This window comes from Rhincodon typus, chromosome 10 (genome assembly GCF_021869965.1).
Source record: "Rhincodon typus isolate 14 chromosome 10, sRhiTyp1.1, whole genome shotgun sequence".
NCBI classification, from domain to species: domain Eukaryota; kingdom Metazoa; phylum Chordata; class Chondrichthyes; order Orectolobiformes; family Rhincodontidae; genus Rhincodon; species Rhincodon typus.
In genome coordinates, this window is record NC_063341.1 from 22,032,385 (window position 1) to 22,054,251 (window position 21,867).

Sequence of the window (21,867 nt, forward strand, 5' to 3'; positions counted from 1 at the left end):
TAAAGTGGTCACAGCCGATCACCCCCCCGCCCCGCTTCCACTTTTGTCTCTGCTCAATGGGACTGCTGGGTTCCAGCAGCTACATTGCCAACTTGGGGAGTAATCTCAGTTCCTGGTTGGCACATAACTTATTCATTGTAACGAGCCGGATGTTCACAGGAAAGAAATAAAACTTAAATTTTATAAAGCAAAATGAATTCAACTGGTGAAACAATATGTTACAATGCATCAAGCAGATCAAAGAAGCCGGTCTTCTCAGAAATATATAATTGGAAACATTTAAATTATTTGTGTGCGAACACTTTTTTTTCCTGGAAGTGTTCACTTGCTGTAGGACAATTTTCTAGTAAGTACTGATCATTTTACTACTCTAGTTCAAATCCAAGCCCTAGAGAGAGCAGTGTAACAGAAACAATACTATAGAGAGAGGAATGCCTGGAGTGTGCATGGGATGGTTTTCTGGATCAGTACATTGAGGAACCATCTAGGAGAACCTGCCCTGAAGAAGGGTTAACTCTGCCTTTTCTCTAGATGCTACCAGACCGGAGTTTCTCGAGCAGTTTCCGTTTTTGTTTCAAATGATCAGCATCCATAGTTCTGTTTTATTTTAGAGAACAGGTCATCCCAAACTGGGTATGGTGTTGTGAAATTAAAGTAATTGGCAATCTAGCTGCGGACGCTCCTTAGGGAAAACAGTGACCACATCTTAGAATTCTTCATTGAAAGTGGAGAGTGATGGAGTGTGGAGAGGACTAGGACATGCAACAAGACCTGGGCATCCTGTACTAGTCACTGAACCTAAACATGCAGGTGCAACAGGCATTAAAGAAAACACAAAGCATATGAACTTCATAGCGAGAGGATGTTGAACACAGGAGCAGGGATGTCTTGCTGCTATTGTGCAGGGCCTTTGAGAGACCACACCCGGAGTGGTGCATGCAGTTTTGGTCTCAGCTTCTAATGGTGGATATTCTGGCTAGGTACAGACAGCAACAAAGATTTACCAGACAGTTTGATGGGATGGCTGGACTGAAGTCTGAAGACAGACTGGGATCAGATAGGATGGAATTGCTCTGTCCGGTTTTTTTTTTTGGGGGGGTGCGCACAAGCAGAGGCAGCTCACAGAAACCTGTCGGATTAAGTGAGACGAAACAGCATGAACGCACGAGGAATGTTCTTGATGACTGCCGAGTCCAGAACCAGGGGCCACAGTTTAAAGGTTACTAGAACAGACATTTGAGACTGAGATGCAGAGAAATTTCGTCACCCCAATAGTGGTAAACCTGTGGTGGAGTCCAAAACACTGAATGCTTTCAAGAAGCAGTTAGTCGTAGCACTTAGGGCTAAAGGGATCGAAGGGTATGGGGAGAAACCAGATACAGGGTATGGAGTTGGATGATCAGCCATTATTATATTGAATGGCACAGCAATATTAAAAGGGCTGAATGGTCTGCTCCTATTTTCTAAATAGATAGGTTGGCAGTTGTTTAGACATGGAGCACTCAGCGATGTTTGAAACGCTGGGGCAGATTTTCCACTGGCCAGTCAGCTATATCTCAGCATTTAGAAGTTGCACATAGGGACTCTGTGGAACTTCCATTATAGTATCACTGGAGAAACTGCCCTGGAAACCGTATTTTCCACTGTGCAAGTCCTCCATGCTAGGATCCCTCTGAAAGTCTCCATTTAAGTTGGAGATTTTTGTTGGTTCCCATGAAAAAGTAAAAGTAAAAAACAGTTAAAGCATTAAATAGTCTTAACTCCCAACTAGTTACTATTTAACTGAATTCACACACCCCTCAACTAAACCTCCCACGATTCCATTCTCCCTCTACTCCCAGGGACCCAACTCAACATCCAATGAATTTGATTAGGCAGATCCTGCTGCCAGACCCATCCCACATCCATTCCATGACAGCAGCTGTCAGTGGTTGTCAAGACATTAAATTTCAGAATATAGCAGCTAAGTGTTGTGAAAGGTAGTGTGGTGCCTTCCTCCGACAGCTCTCGGCCACAAAAGAACTGTCAGATTGGAAATATGGCTCCATATTTCAGAAGAAGCCCCAAGTGGTATCATGTTTCAGAAATGCTGAGTTCTCTTCTTTCATAAAAAGGGGTGTTGGAGTGACATTGCTACTCCCTGGAAAATCTGGCTCACTGCTTTGACCAAAGTTTGAACCTGTTATCACCCAATTCTGCTCCCCTCTAATACGGATTAATGAGCACCTTGCAGGATTAGGAATCCTCAGCTGATCAAATACAACAGGATTCTACAGCATTAGAGTTTAATACCACAGGAAAAAGGAATAAGCTATTCTGTTCCTAAACTCCATTTCATCATTTAATTACAAAAAGAACTGAATTTACATAGCTACATTCATGACCAAAGTATCTCTCAATGCACTTTGCAGACAAGTACTTTTGAAGTCTCACTATTGCAAGAAAAGCTGCTACCAATTTATGCCTTAATGATAAGCAGTTATTACAGAAATGCATTTTAACGTCTATTCACCACAATTAGCATCGGATTGTCTGGGTGAAGAAATGGATGTTATTCAATGTCTCTATTCTGGAAAGTGCTCATGCATAGATAGCAGCTTGCACTAAGGCTTACTGATATGACTTTCAATTTTCCTACTTTTAAAAATGGCATAAATTATCGTCCTTGATACAGGGAGACTTAGCAAAGTGGCAAATGTACAAGGCTAGTAATGCAGAGTGCTGGCTCTAACGATTCAGAAATCAACTAAAATACGATCACAGCAGCAGCGGGGGGAATTTAAATCCAATTCATTAATAATCGGCAACAAAATCTCATTAGTGTTTATGAAACAACCAGATGGTCATTAAACCCACCCTAGTTCACCGACACCTTTTGGGGAGGAAATCTGCCATCCTTACATGTCTGGCCTACATGTGACTCCAGACCTACAGCAATTTGGTGAACTCTCGATTGTCCTCCGAAATGGCCTAACATTTAACTCCTTGAGAGAAAAAAAGTGTAGTGCAGTATAACTACAACAACTGCAATGATTCTAGGTGGCCACTCACCACTACCCGAGGCGATTAGGGAAGGGGAATAAATGCCTGCATACAAAATATTTTTGCTTAAAAAAATTAGTCCTAGTTTAGATTGGTGCTGGAGTGTAACTCGGTTGATTTGGGGGATCCATTCTCACACCAATATTAATTTGGAGAATCATAACTACAGCAAGACTGGATTTCTGTGCACATTAAATAACCCACTATACAACTATTTTGAATTGGTGGAAGATATGATACATTATCTTGATTTTGCTGAGGCACAATTCACCAAAACACATACCTTGACAAACATTCTAAGACACTCTGGTACTCCTGCTCATGACCTTCTTTCAAATACAAGCCAGTTCCATGTTCCCTTCTGAAAGTTTTGCGAGTATCATCATAAATAGCCTTGGCTATGTGATCTATTGATAAAGAACACAAGAGATAATTTCTAAGCACAATACTGACCAAAATTCAACATAACTAACACCTTGTTAGTGATCTGGGTGATATCCAATTCCAACACAACAAGGAAGCAGAAAGCAGAAAGCTGTATAAAATGGTGTTAGGAGTAGTAGTCAGGAAAACAACAATGTCAGCAACAATGGACTACGATAAACGGATACATAGAAACAAATAACACGACATCATAGCACTAGAGATGAATACAAAAACAACAAGAATTCAAGCAATTCAGAAGAGAAAGTAGTACAGAAAGATCATTTGTGGATGTGAAGTCTTAAGTCCAAGACAGTTTCTGCCTCACAATTAAATAGCAAACATATGGTACTCAAAAAAAATCCAAATTACTTCATTAACACAACAAGTGAAACGGACACCGTGTCAAGGGCATTTTACGGAGGACTGACATATAAAATTTAGACAGAAAAATTTTGGACAGATTTCAGGGGATTTTAAAAAAAGACATGGAACGGTCTAGATTGGGAATTCCATAGCATGGATCTTAAATAAACCGAAGACAGAGTGATCAATGGTGAGAGCAAGGGTATGAGAATTGGAGGAATTGCTGCAGAGCTGGAAGTCATGCAGCATGGAGGGATAAACTATGAAGGATTTAAAACAAGGAAGATCAAAATTTTAAAAGTATGAAGTGTTCATGGACTGCAAGCTAAAAAATAGCAGATCCTTGAGGAACTCTGGGAATTGTGAGCTAGCTGGAAAGCTACGTCATGAATCAAAACTTGAATCACAAAATTGAATTGCAAGAGCAAAACCATGCATAAGCAGTCCTAACAAACTAGACTGCACAAAACAATAAATTGCAGAATAGAATGTTGATTAGACCAAAGAACGCAGGGGAAAAAATTAGATCAAAATGATAAAGGAGGATGGATACAGTCAATAAGAATATTACACTTGACTTCTGATGGGGCCATTCCTATGCCATGGGAGTAATCTATTCAGACAGATTAAAAAAAAAGTTACTGTAAAGTTGAGAATGAATTACAATAACTTCATAAGACAATTGAGGGGAAGAAGAGGTGGATAAATGAGAATGAGTTCACAAAGTTGTTTTGTTTTCAATGCAAGGGTGATGACAGCACACGAAATGGGAGGATGAGTACCCCTACCAAGCTTAGATACATCAGCACAGACCTGAATTCACACTTTGATATTCTGGCCTGAAAGTTTTAGGATGGTAACATATTCAGCCAAAGAGCCATTAGTAATTAATCACATTCTTTTTTAATTCAACCATGTTAAATCTGTACCATAATATTGGACCGGATGCTACTCTGCTGAATTGGTGGCAGCAGTATGTTGCGTTTCAGGTTTAAATACTGCTTGACTTCCTGCCTGGGTGTTTACCAAGGCAGATAAAACAGGTTCGCTGACTACCCAAAATTTATCCCTTTTTTAAAAATTATAACACAGGAATTTATCACAGATCAGTGAAAAAGATTTACCTGACAGTGTTTGAGAAGTTTCTTTCGAATTTTCTGTTTGCAGTTCAAATTGTGGAACCATAAACTGCACATCTGGTTCAGACTTGAAGGAAAAGGCAAAGAAAAAATATGGAAAGTTCAACTGTTTTAAACTTACAGGTAAAAGCAGATTTGCACTTTGAAAACCCATCCTCGGAAAGAAGAAATTCCGAGTATTTGGCTGTCAAATACTATGAATTGTAACCTTTACAGCTAGAGACCTGTCATATCCAGAAGATTGATGGTTTAACCCAGATTCTACATCTTCACCATGATGCTGATTCAAAAACTAAATGTGATAATCAAACTAATCAAGGGGAAGTAGCTTTTCTACATACTAACCTCAAGATACAAGTTATCTAAAACAATTTTATTATTTAAAAACGACCTCCTGCCCGCCACCTTTTCTGCTGTAGAAAGTTTTTCCATTGCTTATTTAATAACTGTGCTTTTTTTTCTGGAAATCTATAATTGTTTTGAAAATGGAAGGCCCTTTCAAAAAAAAGTCAAGTGGCGACCGATTAATTTTATATTAAACCCACTTCCAGCAAATTACCTGATTGCATCATATATATTTTTCGGTAAATGCCTAAAAAGGCTGTCTGCCCTGGTTGATTCAATTCATATACTGGACATGGATGTATCTCTATCGAGCACACTTCAGTATCCCCAAACAAGGTGAAAGAATTACAAGTATTAATTGTAACATTTCCCTTACCCAAATGTGGTGAAAAACTTGATTATCAAAAAAGGAAATTTTATGCATATACATTCATACAAATTCAAATAAAATGCAAGTGATACGATCACCATGCAGTTTATGGATGTTGTTATAATGATTTACTTCAACATTCACAGTCACTTGTATCCAATTTGTGAATTACAATCTTAAAAATTAAATCTTAAAAGATTGCAAGTGTACAACAAACATGGCTCTGAAGTTTAAAATTTCCTTTCAGACAGCATCAGCAGTCAATACATGCTGACAAATGCATGTGCATAAATTATCCAAGGACTGCAAAGCACATGAGAGCTTCATACGCTTGACAACTAATCAAAGAACTTTGAAGACAGTGCTGTATTCACAGCTACAGCTGATGACTTATTAAACAACAAGATGCAACAGTGGGATTCTAAGCCTGATAGATAAGAAGCTTCTGTTATCAATCCCCAGACCAAGCAAAGATGACGACCTCAGCCAGGGGATAATTGGGCAATGATCTGATAGGAATAAGGTTTCAGTCCAGTCCTTTTCTGATAACAATTGGAGGAGCAAGAACTGTGCTCACGTGTGATCTGCAAAGCAGAGCTTAGCTACAGTTTCCTGTAAATCTTATCAAATAGTGTATACAATTGGTCTTTTAGTAACTATTGGCATTTGGGCAAGATGAGAGGATCAAAGGCATGTAAATATATCACAGGAAGAATCTGCAGAAGGAGAAAAGAAAACTGACAGTGGTCACAATGACATGAAAATACTCAAAATTCTGATATACAATGCAAAAGTAGTAATTTTAAATCAGATGCAGAGATTATAAACTGACAAATTTAATGAAGTGTGTTATGTTCACAGGAGCTTAAAATGGCAGCTGATAAAGGTAAGGTTTGAGTTTATGAACATTTAGTTATAGGTAAAGCTTGCTTGCTTCAAGGGACTAAAAGTATACAGTAGTTGGAAGCATTTCCAAATATTTCATGACCTTCATTTAAAAGCAAAATTTCTGTACATCAGAACTTGTGTTCAAAATTCTATTAATTTTTCTCATTTGCCCTTTTGCATTTTTGTAACTACCTACATTCAACTTTTCTTCTAATTGCTTGAATGTTATCCTTAATGCCACGTATTTCATACAAAGTCATTGAATCAGAATTATTTGCCAGCTTTTGGCCCATATCCTTCTAAACCCTTCCTTTTTATGTACCCATCGATATTCCTTTTAAATGTTGTAAGTGTTCCCACCTCCATGACCTCCTCTGGCAGCTTGTTCTATACAAAAAAAAAAGTTACCCCTCAGGACCCTTTTAAATCTTTCCCCTCTCACCTTAAACCTATGCCCTCTACTTTTGGCCTCCCCTGCCCTACCTTGGTAACAAATCCTTCTCAAAAAATTCAATGAATAAGATCTTTCTTTCAGTAAAGAAATCCATAATACCACGCATTAGAGAAAAACAAAATTTACAAAGAAGTATAAATAAATAAATTTGGTAAGAGGTTAACATTTTTCATGAAAACCTTTCAAAGCAGTTAAAGAATCTAATCCACAGACGTTAGTGTGCCGCATCCAAAATAAAAAGCTATCAGCACTATTTACATTTATCTGTGTACTAAATATTTTGCTGGTAATTAAATTTAAGTGCAATACTGTTACCTGGAATACAACTACTTTTCCATCATCAGTTTGCAAGTAGAAGGTCCAAGAAGTGAAGAAGCTCTGAGCTGAATTCATCAAGTCACTGTAGAAAGCAGACATTATACTGATGGGGTAAACGAAGTGGATTTTTGGAACCATGGACATAAGCTGTGGGAACAGGATCATTTGTAACTCAAAATATAACAAAATTAATCCAAGTTAAAACAGAATAAAAAGGACACTTCTCATACTTAGTGCTGATGACTTGAAAATCCCTGTGCAATTGAAAGTTCATTAAATAAATAACATGTATTTTCGATTAGATCTGGAGAATTTAAGAACTTGCCTCTGTAGCTGATAAATTGCAGACACAGTCTAAAAGGTTTTCACTATATTGATTGATGGTTTTCTTCAGTTCTATTATTTCAGTCCTCATCCATGAGCATTAAATTTTCTTACCCATTTAGCTTTATTCAAATTTCTAAAAAGCAGTGCAAGTTTGTGAACTTTCTTCACGTTTATTTGCAATTTTCTGGAGGAAACCGTACATAACAAAGTTAGCTAGCCAGGGACAGACTGGAGGCAACGTCCCATAAATCCACCCGACAATCTCTCTGCCATCAAAAAAGTGAAGAATGGTCACTCAGCCAACGTAATCAAGGGTAGCCTGCATCTGTGGAACTATGTCCAGCACAAGCACATTGCCTTCAGAATTGATGGAAAAAATTTAAAAGCTTTAGCCCTATTTAAGACAGGAGAGAAGCCAACAGCTGAAGCCCAAACAAAAAAAGGTGCATTTCCCATTTATGGGAAAGTATTCTAAACCCACAGGGCTCCCAATGACAGGGGACAAGGCTCAAAACAACATTTTTGGGCCAGGACAATTTGAAAATCTGTTAATCAGCTGCTTTGCCTTAATGTTCTTACAGTCTATATTCAGAATTACAAGTATCCGTTCCTAATGGCAGAAGCAAAAACAAAAAAGTTACGCTGTGATTTCCAATCAACAGTTGGGGCAGGATACAAGCTGGCAGACCAAATATATTTTAAATCTCGCATATAACTGAATATTCAAAGAAGATCTACTGACTCCCAGTGAAAGGAATTTTGCTTACAGAGGATACATGCACAGTCATATGTACATATTTGACATCAGCAGCAAGTGACAGATAGCTGGCAATTGTGAAATCTAGGCATGTGAAGCCATCAACATCCTCCAGCATCACATGGTCAAATGTTGATAGATAGTAGCATAGCAATATTCAATATTAATATTTGTCTTGCTAATGATCAGACCAAACATTAAACAGGTGCGTTCACTTGCCAAAGTGATTCTTTAGTTTGGAATGCTAGTGGAGCAGTCAGTGTGGAGCAACTCCATGCATCTTTATGTTGGATATCAGGCATGCATGGCTAAGGAACTTTCCATCAGTCTGGTATGCAAGTAGACACCCTCTGAAGATGGCATGAGGCACATCAAAAGGAAAAATAATTTCCAAGAGTGTCACTGCCAGAACACAACCCAAGTGATCCCAAAGCTGACCTAGTCTATTATGCTGCCATAAACAGCTTCAGTAGGGAACTAGTTTTCTTCAGCAGCTTAACAGACCCACTTCTACTCAGATGGGTCAAATGTCACGGTGAAATCAATAAGGAATTGAGAATGGTCTCTTTTGTTCAAGACATTTCTGTTGCAGCTGTCAGACTAAGATCACATCAATTAGAGATTTCCCAGTCCCGAAATCACACTGGGATACAAGGTAGATGTGGTCAGCCAGGATCTGCAGTCTGACAGTGGCAACATAATACTTCTACTACCACAATCTTCAGCAGGGAAATTATTCGATAATTTATTACAATCACTTCAGTTGCTCATTCTTGCGCAGGGTCACAATGTTTGTATTATGCTAGCGGACAGTCAGTTTCCGATACTAACATCAGAATCTTGATCTTTGTCCATGATAAAATGAACCAATAGCTTTGTTCAGCTCCTCCACTGTGGATATGAAGTCCAACTCTGCCATGACTAGCTGGTTTGTGTTTATAACTTGAGAGAGAATGTTTCATATGGAGAATGCAATTCAAGGTACTGTTTGACTCAGTGCAATAGGCAGATGGAAAGATTAGTTTCCCTGTCTTTGTGTTCAGATCAGTCTACTTCGTTGGTTAACCGCTTTCCCTTTTGATTCTTTCATGCGCCCCCAACATTCTTTAGAACAAAGGATACATGAGGATTGAAATAATAAACACTGACCTGATGAGAAAACAAAAAAGTCATGTAATCCTTTCGAGGTGTTTAGACTTGTCTCATACACTTACTTGAGAAATAGAAAAGAAAAATGGTGCCATGGCTCAAATGTGGATTGCACTAGGACTTCAAAATTTATTTGACAGATCAGATATTGCCATCAGTGTGAATGGATTAAAAAATATTACAAAGCCAACGTTTTGGGTTCACTAGCAAGGTAATTTGTTAAACCACTCTAACCATCTTTGCAAAAGGTAGTATTGAGCCATCTTCTTGAATGCTATGCAGCACATGGTGAAGGTTACTCCCATTGTCTGTAACATAGGAGCAGAATCCTTGTGCGTGCAGGTATGGCAATATATTTGTAAGTCAAGATGTTGTGCAACTTGCTAACGACAACATCCTTGAGTACCTGCTGCACTTGTCCTTTTAGGTGATAGTAGTGGTATGTACTTTAAGCACCACAGAAAAGTTATGGTACAGAAAGAAGCCATCCAGCCATTGTCTTCACAGGCCGGAGAGAAAAAGTTATTATTAATATCTAATAGCACCTTATGGGCAGCACAGTGACTCAATGTTAGCCCTGCTGCCTCAGTGCCAGGGACCTGGGTTCAATTCCACCCTCAGGCAATGGTGCAGAGTTTGTACATTCTCCCTGTTTCCATCAGGCTCACCGATTTCTTTCTACAGTCTGAAGATGTGCCGGTCAGGTGGGCTGGCCATGCTAAATTGCCCATAGTGTCCAGGAAGGTGCAGGGTAGGTGGATTAGCCATGGGAAATGCAGAGTTAAAGGGATCTTTTTGGGGGGTGGGGATGGTGGTGTCTGGAAGGGATGCCGTTCAGAGGTTTGGTGTGGACCTCATGGGCCAAATAACCTGCTTCTACACTGTGGGGATTGTAGGATTCTATTCTATTATTCAATCATCTGTCATAGCCCTGCAGATCTGAGCATTACAGGCACAGGTCCAGGTAAATATGAAACAAATTAAAAGTTTTCTGCCTCACCACCAAACCAGGCAGCAAATTCTAGACAAAGCAATTGCTCATGCCCCTCTAATCTTTCCACAAATACTATAGATCTGTGCCCCCGGTAAGTGACCTCTCCACCAGGGTGAAGAGATCTTTCCTGTGTGCTTGATTGGTATCCCTCAACAATGTAAACCTCAATTAAGTCACTCCTCAGCCTCATTGGCTTTAGGAAAACAACCATATTCTATCTATCCAATCTTTTGCATCACCTGTAATTTTCAAGTCCTGGTAATAAGAAACAGGAGCAGGAGTAGGCCACTTGGCCCTTTGAGCATGCTCCACCATTCAACATGATCATGGCTGATCATCCAACTTAGCACCTCATTCCTGCGTACTCCCCAAATCCTCTGATCCATTAAGGCCCAAAAACTATAGCTAACTCTTTGAAAACATTCAATAATTTAGCCTCAATTGCTGTGTGGCAGGGAACTCCACATGATCACTACTCTCAGGTGAAGAAGTTTCTCCTAATCTCAATCTCAGTGGCCTACCCAATATTATTTACTAACTTCATTGTTTTTTTGAGCAAGTCAACTTTTCCTCAATGCTATGCAACTATCTAACTGATTAATTCCTACTTTTTCGTAAGTGTTTAACTTCTCAGAATTGGTTGTAATAATTTGCCCAAAAATCACTGACCAGCCCATAATAACTTGGCCTATCCCTCACACCCTTTATAAACATGCTGTAATGCTCACTGAGCTCCAATTTTGAATAAGTAAATTTTATAGTGCATCATATAGATGATATGCATAAAGACAAGATGTGGTGGAGAAAGGAGCAATTCTTCCCTTCTCCTGCCAATTTAGGATTTGGGCATTACTGGGCAGGACAGCATTTATTGTCCAGCCCTATTGTCCTCAAGGTGGCAGTGATGAGCTACCTTCTTGAATAGCTGTAGTCTATTTGGTGTTGGTATGTCCACAATGCTGTTAGGGAGGGAGTGCCAGGATTTCAACCAAGCAACACTGAAAGAATAGCTATATATGTTTCCAAGTCTGGATGGTGATTGGCTTGGTACTTTGTACGAGTTATGACTGCAACTAATGGTGAGCCTTTCCATCGATTTCAACTGTACTTGGGCTGCTTAATATCACACTTCGTGAAAGCCTGCATTTCTTTAGAAGGTCAGTCATCTTGCTTCACTCCTAGAATTCAGCACACTGGGCCACACTTCATCTGCTTCTACCTCTCAGAAGCAAAGAACAGGCATGTTCAAGGACATGTTTGAGAAAACATCAAACATATTCACTTTTTAAATAAATTTTAAAGCTACATTTATGAAAGAGTATGTAAGGAAGTAAGTACCAACAATATCAGCCATAGGTCACCATAATCAGATAACTTTCAAAATCTGAAAAAGTGTGGTTTGGTAAGAATCTAGCTAATGTACTGGGATGTAGGTCTCTCTGTGTGGGCATTCTTCCATTCTTGTTACTGAAGATTGGCTAACGATCACAAGTTTTGAGAGGTGGGGAAGTTACAGTTGAGTTAACACTAACCTTATGTCAGAGGTCAGGTCCACTCAAGTTTCTTTCAACAGTTCTATAAACTTATTTTTTTCAGAACTTTCCTTCCGTAATTCTACAGGCTTATTTTTTCCCCTTTCTCATTGCTGTACACTACACGTCAATTATTGACACGTTGACAGTGTTTGCATTTACATTTTTCCCCACAGGTTCCATTAGGACTTTGTACATTTATTATTCAGTCTCCTCTTTCTCAATTAACTTGCTTCCAATCTTCAATTTCACATCATATCTCCATCCTTCAAATAACTTTCATTCTTCCAAATTGGTGCCCAGTTTGTACCTTTTCTTTTTTACACCCCCCACCTTACCTGCTTTTGTCTCTGCTCAGCAAATGGCAGTTGGTTTTCACATCCCAGGTTGCAAGCAAATTGTTCACCTTGTTGTTTATATGCTTCTGCACAAGCTAAAAAGACAATGTAAATTGTAAAACAGAGAAAGTACTTCTAATGTAAGGCCTATGCAACAATATCATATTAATGGGTACATACACCTTGTAGTCCATGGAAGGAACCTCATTGCCATGTATGCTCAATATATAGTAATAAAGCTACTCTTTACATTTAGTTTTATTATCACCACATATTGGTTCTGTTTCATTACAACACTAAAAATGGAGTTTAGTAAGTCAAGAGTGTGCAAAAAACCCACAACTGTACAGTTAGAGGAGTTTGCCCTTCTAAATAAGTTGGATGGGGTATAAGTCACCACTTCTGGTGGTGGAAATAATTCCATGTGAGTAATTAAAAAGAATCACAACAGCTATTCATACCAATAAAGTGCACTATCTTCAATGCATTGTTCCTGTAGTGCATTTATTGTAACATAGAAAAGAAACTCAACACCCACCCTTGTAAACTATGATATTTCTGAACAATTAAAAATCAACCCCGTAGTGGAGGAAGAGGTGCTATATGATTTGGGAATATATTAAATTATTCAAAGAAAGAATTAAAAACTAAGCAGCACAATCCAGTATCCTGTTGGGTTCCAGGTAAAACGGCATACACTATTTATTCCGAATGTATTTAACAAAAAAAAAAACAAACAGAATTAATGCATTAAAGCTAAGAATGCCCAATTCACCCACTCAAAAACACTGCTAAAGCCACTCAATTGTCAGATGTGGTCTTAAGTGTTTGTTAAGCAAAACAAATCCTTTAAACAAAAATTATGCTTTGTATGCCTCTGTCAGTCACTTAAAAAATACTTTGTTCTGACATTTTAACAGCTCAACTATTCTTCATAGCTGTTTTTTCCTCACCAAACACCAGCACATCTCATTTCGATCAGAAAGGTTGTGCATTTGCCCATTTTTATTTGTGAAAAAAAAAAATCAGAACACAAGTATGGCATGGTTATCGCATAGATCTCAAAAGCAAAGAGATAATCGTATACTAATCATCTCAGATGAATTAATCATAGATGACACTGAAAAAGCCAATAACAGAATTAGACATAATTTCCAATAATTTATGCATCTGAAAGACTTACAGGTCCTCAATGCTTTCTGCTAACCAACAGTTCCTAAAATATCCAAAACCAGCAATCAGGGCACTCTAACATATGTTTTTGTGTCTGTCATCACAAAAATTGCCCATTTCCAATGCATAAATAAAAAACACAACTTTGTTACTGCCTCATTTCATCTATTGCTGCAAACCTCATTGCTGCTTTTGTTATCTCCAGTCTGGACTAATCCAAAGCGGTCCTGGAGGAATGTGCATTTCTACTCTTCACAAACTCGAGGTCATCCAAAATTTTCTGCCTACTGCCTAACTTTCACCATGATTCGCTTATCCATCATTCCTATGCCTGTTGATGTATAATGAATCCAGGTTAAGGATTGCTTCTGATATAATTCGCTCACTAGTTTTCAATTGCCTTCGAACATTATCCTACCCCTGTAATCCCATTTAATTCTATTATCTTCAGATATCTGTAGTGCTCTGATGTTGGCATTGAGCATCCTGGATTCAACTTAAATCAGTTTATCATTGGTCAGCTCTGGAATCCTTTCCTTAAAATCTTCCAATATCTCTAGTTACTCTTTCAAGAGATTTCTGAAAATCTAATTTCTTGAATAAGCTTTTTGTTGGCTTCTCCAACTCTTTATACAGCTTTGCCAAATGCTGTTTCACAATAACTCCTTGAAGGCATGGGACATTTTAATGATGTAAGGCATTATACAAGTACAGATTTCATTCAAGATAATGCAGAGCAGGATGTCGGACTCAGCAGGTCAGAGAGCCATACAGCACAGAAAAGGCCCGTCAGCCCATTAAGTCTGCACCAACATAACTACCACTAAATGCCAATTTTCTGCAATTGTCCCATGTCCTTGAATACTACGATATTTCAAAGTATTCATCCAAATATTTGTTTTTAAATGGTTTAAGGGTTCCGGCCTCCATGACCTTCCTAGGCGGTGCATTCCAGATTCCCAGCACCATGAGTGAAAAAGGCAGCAGTGTTAAAACTGATTTTTGCAGTACAAATTGTTAAAGATGTGCACTTAACTAGGTTCTTTATACAAATTAAAATGTAACCATTTATACATCATCAGGTCCTAGTTTGCCAAATGGATACACTACGATTGTACAGAACATGACAAACCACAGTTTAAAATCTTACCTGATTCACATTCATTTTTGGTCTTGTTTAAGTCTGTGCCATCATCAACAAACTGACAGATAGAGAACAGCCTACATCCTCTCTGGCAAGCATAGAGTTCCTCCTCCTGTCATTATGGACAAAGGGGAAAAAAAAAAAAAAAAAAAAATGAACAACCGGTTCTATTGGTACATCCAAATTCAGTGCTATCAGCAATTGTTTGTATTCATTTTTACAGCATATTTTGACTTTGAACGATAAGAAAAACATGGAACATTCATGATCCACATTTGTACAAAAACTCCTTTGTCACTGCCAACAGCAACAGGGAAAAAAAATACAAATACTGAAATTGCACAGAGCACTTAACATCTGAAAACACTAAAATGTATGTTTCTTGTATGCTAGTGAAGCGGAGGTTCATTTAATTAAATTTATGTCTGTATCAAAGAACAGCAGTGCACAACAGGTCACGAACCTACAACCTGCTGACAAGAAATGCATGAATTACATTTGAAATGCCGAAGTACAAAAAACTTAAAATCAACTTTTATCATTTCTCATCTCAGAAATTTGTTCTTATGAATTCTTAGGAGCAATGTCATAAAGGTATTTTTTCTCAACAATAAACTTTGCAAGCATTTTACATTTAAAGTTAAAAATGCTGGTTTTGTCCACAGTACATGAGGCAATGAAATGAAAAACTGGTAAGGACTCATCTCTCAAATTTTAAAAGTACTATCAAAAAGAAAGCAAAACCTAGTCACAGAGACAGAGACAGTCATGAGTCAACGCAGTTTAATGCCAAAAACAAAAATGCACGGAAGTTCTACTTCAAGCATACCTAATCACCAAGTATTACATGTGTTTTGGTGACACTGTGGACAAGTCGTGTGTTCTGGCAGAGGAAATCTCCCTCATGGAACTATAAAAGATGATTTCACTTGGGTCACATACAGAATCCCACCCAATGATTTGAATGGTGACAAGCTCACTAGTGGACTGGAAAAATTACACTCAAGTGTTCAGTCATAATTCTTTATTCCTGCTTGCTGGGAAGACAGGAAGAAACAGTATAGCCAGACAGTGAAAAAACAAAAGATAAAGATCAACTACAATGGCATGAAGGACAAAACTGAATAATTACAGGTTGGTCTTGGAATAACTGAATGCACTTTTTTGTTTTTTTTTTTAAAAGCTCCAGAAAGTAACTTGTTCCAATTCCAAAATTCTTTCCATGGACCTCAAATTTAGAATAAGTAATGTAGGAGTTGATAGATGAACTGCAGATCAACACCATCAAGATGAATCAGGGACAGGCAACAAATATGACAGCCAATTCACATGAAAGAAAAAAGTAATAAAACATCACTAGTGCAGTAGAAAGTGTTTGGTGGGGGTGAGGATATGCAGTTAAAGAAAAAGTTAAAATTAAATTTCTGTATCAAGAGATTCTTGATGCCGATACTGAACACTCGAAATAGGAAGAGACTCAATACTTCAAAACCGTCCCAGATCTTGAGCACTACACTATGATATTTCTTACACTAGTGAAGTTACAAAGTTTCATTTGGAGGTTCTTAAGTCGATACTTATGGCTGTAGAAAACATTTTCAATGGCAAAAACTTGTTGGATATTGCCTGTAGATCTACCTAGAGATCTACTGCTAAACAATTACTGGGAGGAATGTGAAATTTCTTTAAAAGGATTAGCTCTAAGTTTTTATAATACAATGTTTTACTTACAATCAGAAACAAATAGGTACTTAGGATTTGAACAATTTTAATTTGATCAAGAATCCAAGAAATAGAAAAGTAGACCAATGAATTCCGACCCTGCTCTGCAGCTCCTCTAAATATCATATTCCTGCACACTTCTCATGTTCCAGGATTCCCATTGTCTGTAAATCAGTCATCATTCTCAACAATTGATCCAATCTAGTGACCCTTAACTAAACCTCAAAAAGACATGTACCTGCACACTAACTTAGTGTACTCCTTGTACAGGCACACCAAAGTCTCTCTGAACATATAAATTTATGAGTTTCACTACTTTAAATGAAATTCAGCATTGTAGTCAAAGTGAATAATTTAAAAACACACACCATTATAGTCCTTGTTTGTGACCTTATTGCCTGATCACATAACATTTGCCCTCCTTGGTTTACATTACAACCCAACTTAACTATAGTCCCAGCACTCATTATACAGCATGTTGACTTGAAAATGCCAGATTCATCCTTACTCCTACCTGCCTGTTAAGCAATCCTTCATCCATTTTAATACATCTGTCAACTTCAGAAGTTGACATTGGCCTATTTATCTTGCACATGCACTTCTAATGCCTACTAGAATGCCAAATGTCTTACATGCGCTGGTTCCCCTTTAACTACCCCAAATAGATTTATCTTTTAAAAAAACACATTTTAACATACAATTTGGGGAATGTGGAAATCCCTGAAGGATCACTGGACTCAAGATGCTGACTTTTTTTTGTTCACAGATGTTGGAGAAACTCAACAGGTTCGGCAGCAATTTCTCAGAGATAGCAAGAACTGCAGATGCTGGAGTCAGAGACAACAAGTGTTGAGCTGGAGGAACACAACAGGCCAGGCAGCATAAAAGTTGACGTTTCTGGTCCCCACAAAGCTCAAAACAAGTTTATTACATTTGTACAATTAATTATATTGCAATACAATAAACCAAACTTCCTCCAGGAGCTCCATTACAGATAATATATCTCAAACATTTTAGTAATCCAATCGACCACAAGCACAGAAACAAGATTATATAGAAACACTGGTGGAAGTCTGGAGGCTTTCAGACAGTGTTAAAGTTGAGTTAATTATGCAACAGGTCATGCTCTTTAGAAGCACTGCCTTCTGCAAACTATAGGCACTGATGCTTTTAAGACCATCCTAATGGTTGCACTGAAGAGACTTCACAATTACCAATATTGCTTTATCTCAATCCTGAGGAAAGATCTTAAGATTGATACTCCAACTGCTGCTTAACTTGCTCAGTATTTATTTTCAAGCTTCCAGCAACTGTAGAATTTCCCCTTTTCTCTAATTTCATACTCGCACATATAAATTTGATTTTAAAATTTATCTTTTAAAATCTCCTACATGAGCAATGACCTCTGGTTCTGGAAGTTGCTGCCACACGGACCTTAGAGATCAGTGAAGAAGAAAAATGAATTAGAGGGAAGAACTGTTGTAAACTTAGTTTTAAAGTGATCCAAAGAGGGTGGCATTGCAGTAATATCAGCAGACTAGTTATCCAGACCCCTATTTCTGAAGACTGGAGTTTGAATACCAAAGAACATACAGAATTCATTTTCTTAAAAACTGGAAGTAAAAAGCTAGTCAGTCAATTGCAGTTAACACCCATCTGGTTCATTAAAATCCTTAGAGAAGGAAATCAGCCATCCTTACTTGGCTAGCCTACACGTGACTCCAGACTTATAGCAATTATAAGTTACCAGGACTGGAGGGTTTGAGTTACAAAAAGATAGGCTGGATAAGCTGGGACATTTTCCACTGGAGCACAGGAGGTTGACAGATGACCTTACAGAGGTTTATAAAATCATGAGAGGCATAGATAAGGCGAATAACAAAGATCTTTTTCCTACGGTGGAGGAATTCAAAACTAGGGGGTGTATTTTTAAAAGGAGAGAACAGAAAGATTTAAAAAAGGGGCCCAAGGGGCAACTTTTTCACAGAGGGTCGTTTGTACACGGCATACACTGCCAGAGGAAGTGATGGATACAGATACAGTTACAACATTTAAAAGACATTTGGACAGGTACAAGAATAGGAAAGGTTTAGAAGTATATGGGGCAAACGCAGACAAATGGGACTAATCAGTACAGGTGAGTCGGGCCAAAAGGGTCTGTTTCTATGCTATATGATTCTATGACTCTGTGGTTGACTCTTAAACAGCCCTCCAATGCAATTAGCAATTGGCATTAAATGCTGGCCTAACTCACATCCTATAAAGAAATCCCTGCAACGTGTGCAATTTTTCTAAATTCCAGATTAAAGTTTAACTACCACACACAAGAAAAAAAAAAGTTAAAAAATACTGTTAAACTTGATAACACTGACATTTATAGCTCAGGTGTGACATAAGTAAATCTTTTTTGTATGATTCAAGGAAAATTTCATTGCCTTGTTAAAAGAGTTCCAGTCATTTGTTCAACTTTAAAAAGTTAATTTTTTCTTCCAGACAGAAAAGCCAGCCAAATATCCAGGGGAAAAGAAAAACCACCTTTTTTTGTTGAGAATTAAGTGGTGTAGTGAGGGATGCTCTGCACTTGCCAGAAATGATAAAAGGGACAAGATCAGATGTTTTTTGATGAGGTCCCAGATGAAAACCAAGAGAGTGAATGCGATATGCATCTTAAAGGATATCTTACATTTTTTAAAATATTTCAGGAAAGGAAGTCAGCATGTAGTAATAATTTGGTCCTTGAAAATTTATTAACAAAACTATTTTGAAGCCAGAAAGGATTTTCTGTCTGTTCTGAGCCATAAGCCCATGTACTTGCAATTGACCTAAAAAAAAAAAAAAACAACCTGTTTTTCAGAAAATTCTACTATGGTCTGACCTGTCACCTTAATCTCAAGTGACATCACAATGACAGCAGTGACATTAACTATAATCGACTTTTCAAAACCACTGCAAGTTTCAATATGTTCCTTAAAAATGCCCAAAATATAAAGAATATTTCACTTGTGCCAGCTGTGCTAGCATTACATGAGGGGAGCCAGGGCAGTAGATGCACAAGACCACCACCATCTGCAAGTTCCCTTCCAAATTAACCATCTGGTCTTGGAAAAATGACGGTTTTTCCATGTTGCTGGGGTAAAAGCTTGAAACTCACTTCCTAACAGCAATCTGAATATCCCACACATTCCCGTGGACTGCAATGGTTCAATCTATTTTTCTTCAATCTGTTCAGATCTCTGGGGTAGGTGAAACTTCAACTTAGGTCCCTGGGCTCAGGGGTTGGGACACCACCACTGCACCATAACAGAGCCCTGGCAATGGTTCAAGGCATAAGCTCATGACTATCACCACCTTACAGCCAATTAAACCTGGGCAGTGAATGTCAGATGCTTACTTAACCATGATCACGCCATACGTTACCTCCCCAAACTCAGCCAGGAGCATGACAAACTTAAATTCAATACTTTCCTTTGACATAAGTCTCCCAACCAAGCTACTGAGAAATCCTCACAGATAAAAGACTTCCCTGGCCAGCATGGTAGGTCACTCAATGGAATGAAATCTAATTCCTAAATTCAGGGAGGTTAGGCACAGACCAACTTAATATATGCAAAGTGTAATGGTTGAACATAACCAAATCACAAATCATACAGTAACTTAAATAATTGATAGATAGATATTTTGGCACATGTGACAATAAAGAGTGAAAAGCTTTGTTTACGAGTAGTACAGGCAGACCACAGTAAGCAAAATATGTACAGACCAAAAAGACCTAGAGGTATACAGGTTACATTCCACAGGGCATGTGCTAGGAGAGATCAACATTAGCAAGATCAGAAGTATTTGAGGCTATAAAATCCATTCATCAGTCTGATAACAGCTAGGAAGAAGCTCTTCCTAAACCTGCTGGTGTTTAGGCTTCTGTATCTTCTGCCTGACGGAAGAAATTGTAGGAGATCATTATTGGGGTGCAATGGGTCTTTGATGATGTCGACAGCCTTTCTGCAGCAGCAAGCCACATAAATGGAGTCATGAAAGGAAGGTTGGCTTCCGTGATGTTCTGGGCTGTGCATAACACCTTCTGTAGTTTCTTACAGTCCTGGGCAGAGCAGTTGCCATACCAGCCACTCAATATGCTTTTACAATTTCATTAGGATATGCATATTTTATTAGGCCAAAACAGCTCTCAAGCTCCATACTTACAAGACGATCTAATTCAGGCACCCACTGAGATACCTCAATGCAAAACTTTTGACTCCTCCTGGAGGCATGACAAAGTGGTGACTGAGCCCCTGATCAATACTGTACAAGGCAAAGAACGGATGAGCCTTTGTTTCTATTTTTTTTGACATTTTCAAAACTCCAAACCAAATAAATTCATTTGTTTCGGACAAAAAAAAAAGTGGCACGTACGCGATGTTGGTTAATTAAGGGAGATAAATCCTGTCATGAATTGATCATTGACAACAAGGTGTAGAGCTGGATGAACACAGCAGGCCGAGGAGCAGGAAAGCTGACGTTTCGGGTCTAGATCCATTTTCAGAAATCCACATTCGGCAGTTTCTACTATCTCTGTATGAATTGATTAACAAGTTTCACACAAAAAAACACTGCAAAAGACGAATAAATGGAGACAGTAGCGGTTATATTCACACACACTGGAATGTTTTCGATGTGCGTTATATAATGTAAACAACAGCCACAAAGCAACCGTCAAGAGGCCAGAACGGGGGGGGGGGGGGAAGCGATGCCACGCGAACGTTTTATAAAGACTTCATTGCCAGCTTTCGAGCAATAAAAAGAAACAAATTCCTGTCCCTCTCGGGTAGTACAACAACTTTTCAATCATTCAGCGTTAGTTACTTCTGTGTGCAACTAGCAGCCTTTTTTGAAACCCCCCCCAAGGATTGGCCAACTCAGTTCAAATGTTCCAACAAATAAATTGCAGATTTCAACCATCTCGATCACACAAGCACTCCCTGACGCGAAAAATAAACCCAAGGGGACTAATAGAAATATTAGCAAAGAAACAGCCTTGTTAAAAATAAACACAGGCCTGTTCCTACCCCTAGCCGGCCGGTCAGCCTTACCTTTGGGTAAGTATGCAAGCTGTAAGTCATCTCGCAGCTTCTCTGACACGACGCCGTGTCACCTAAAACCGCTTCGAAGGCATCGGAAGCCAGTGACGGGGTGGAGAAGGAACATAAAACAAAGCCCAAGCATAGCAGAAGACTAACGACAGAAGCTCTACAAACGAGCCCTCCTGCTACCTCCGCCATCTTCAGTCTGTTTGTTGTGATCCAACCCACAACGCACACACGCCCTCCAACCACCCTCAGTGACCTCAACTCTTATTGTCCGGTCTTTGTTTTTAAAATTTGTATGACCC

The 21,867-nt window shown here is 38.6% G+C and overlaps 1 protein-coding gene across 1 annotated transcript; it reads right to left on the reverse strand.

The window, feature by feature from the left end:
* Positions 1 to 3,309: 3,309 nt before the first annotated feature.
* Positions 3,310 to 21,856, reverse strand: tmem59 (transmembrane protein 59). The gene is made up of 6 exons (XM_048602063.1): positions 21,569 to 21,856; positions 14,766 to 14,871; positions 12,443 to 12,537; positions 7,343 to 7,492; positions 4,956 to 5,037; positions 3,310 to 3,449 (listed from the first exon to the last, which is right to left on the reverse strand). The coding sequence occupies exons 1-6, from the start codon at positions 21,755 to 21,757 to the stop codon at positions 3,310 to 3,312; spliced, it is 762 nt and encodes a 253-aa protein (XP_048458020.1). The 5' UTR covers positions 21,758 to 21,856.
* Between the last annotated feature and the right edge of the window lie 11 nt (positions 21,857 to 21,867).

Coding starts and splice junctions, on each gene's coding strand:
- tmem59 (XM_048602063.1), bottom strand. CDS start 21,757: ATGGCGGAGGTAGCAGGAGGGCTCGTTTGTAGAGCTTCTGTCGTTAGT. Junction 14,872..21,568: donor GCTTGCATACTTACCCAAAG/GTAAGGCTGACC, acceptor CCATAATGACAG/GAGGAGGAACTCTATGCTTG. Junction 7,493..12,442: donor CTGAGCAGAGACAAAAGCAG/GTAAGGTGGGGG, acceptor CTGTTCCCACAG/CTTATGTCCATGGTTCCAAA.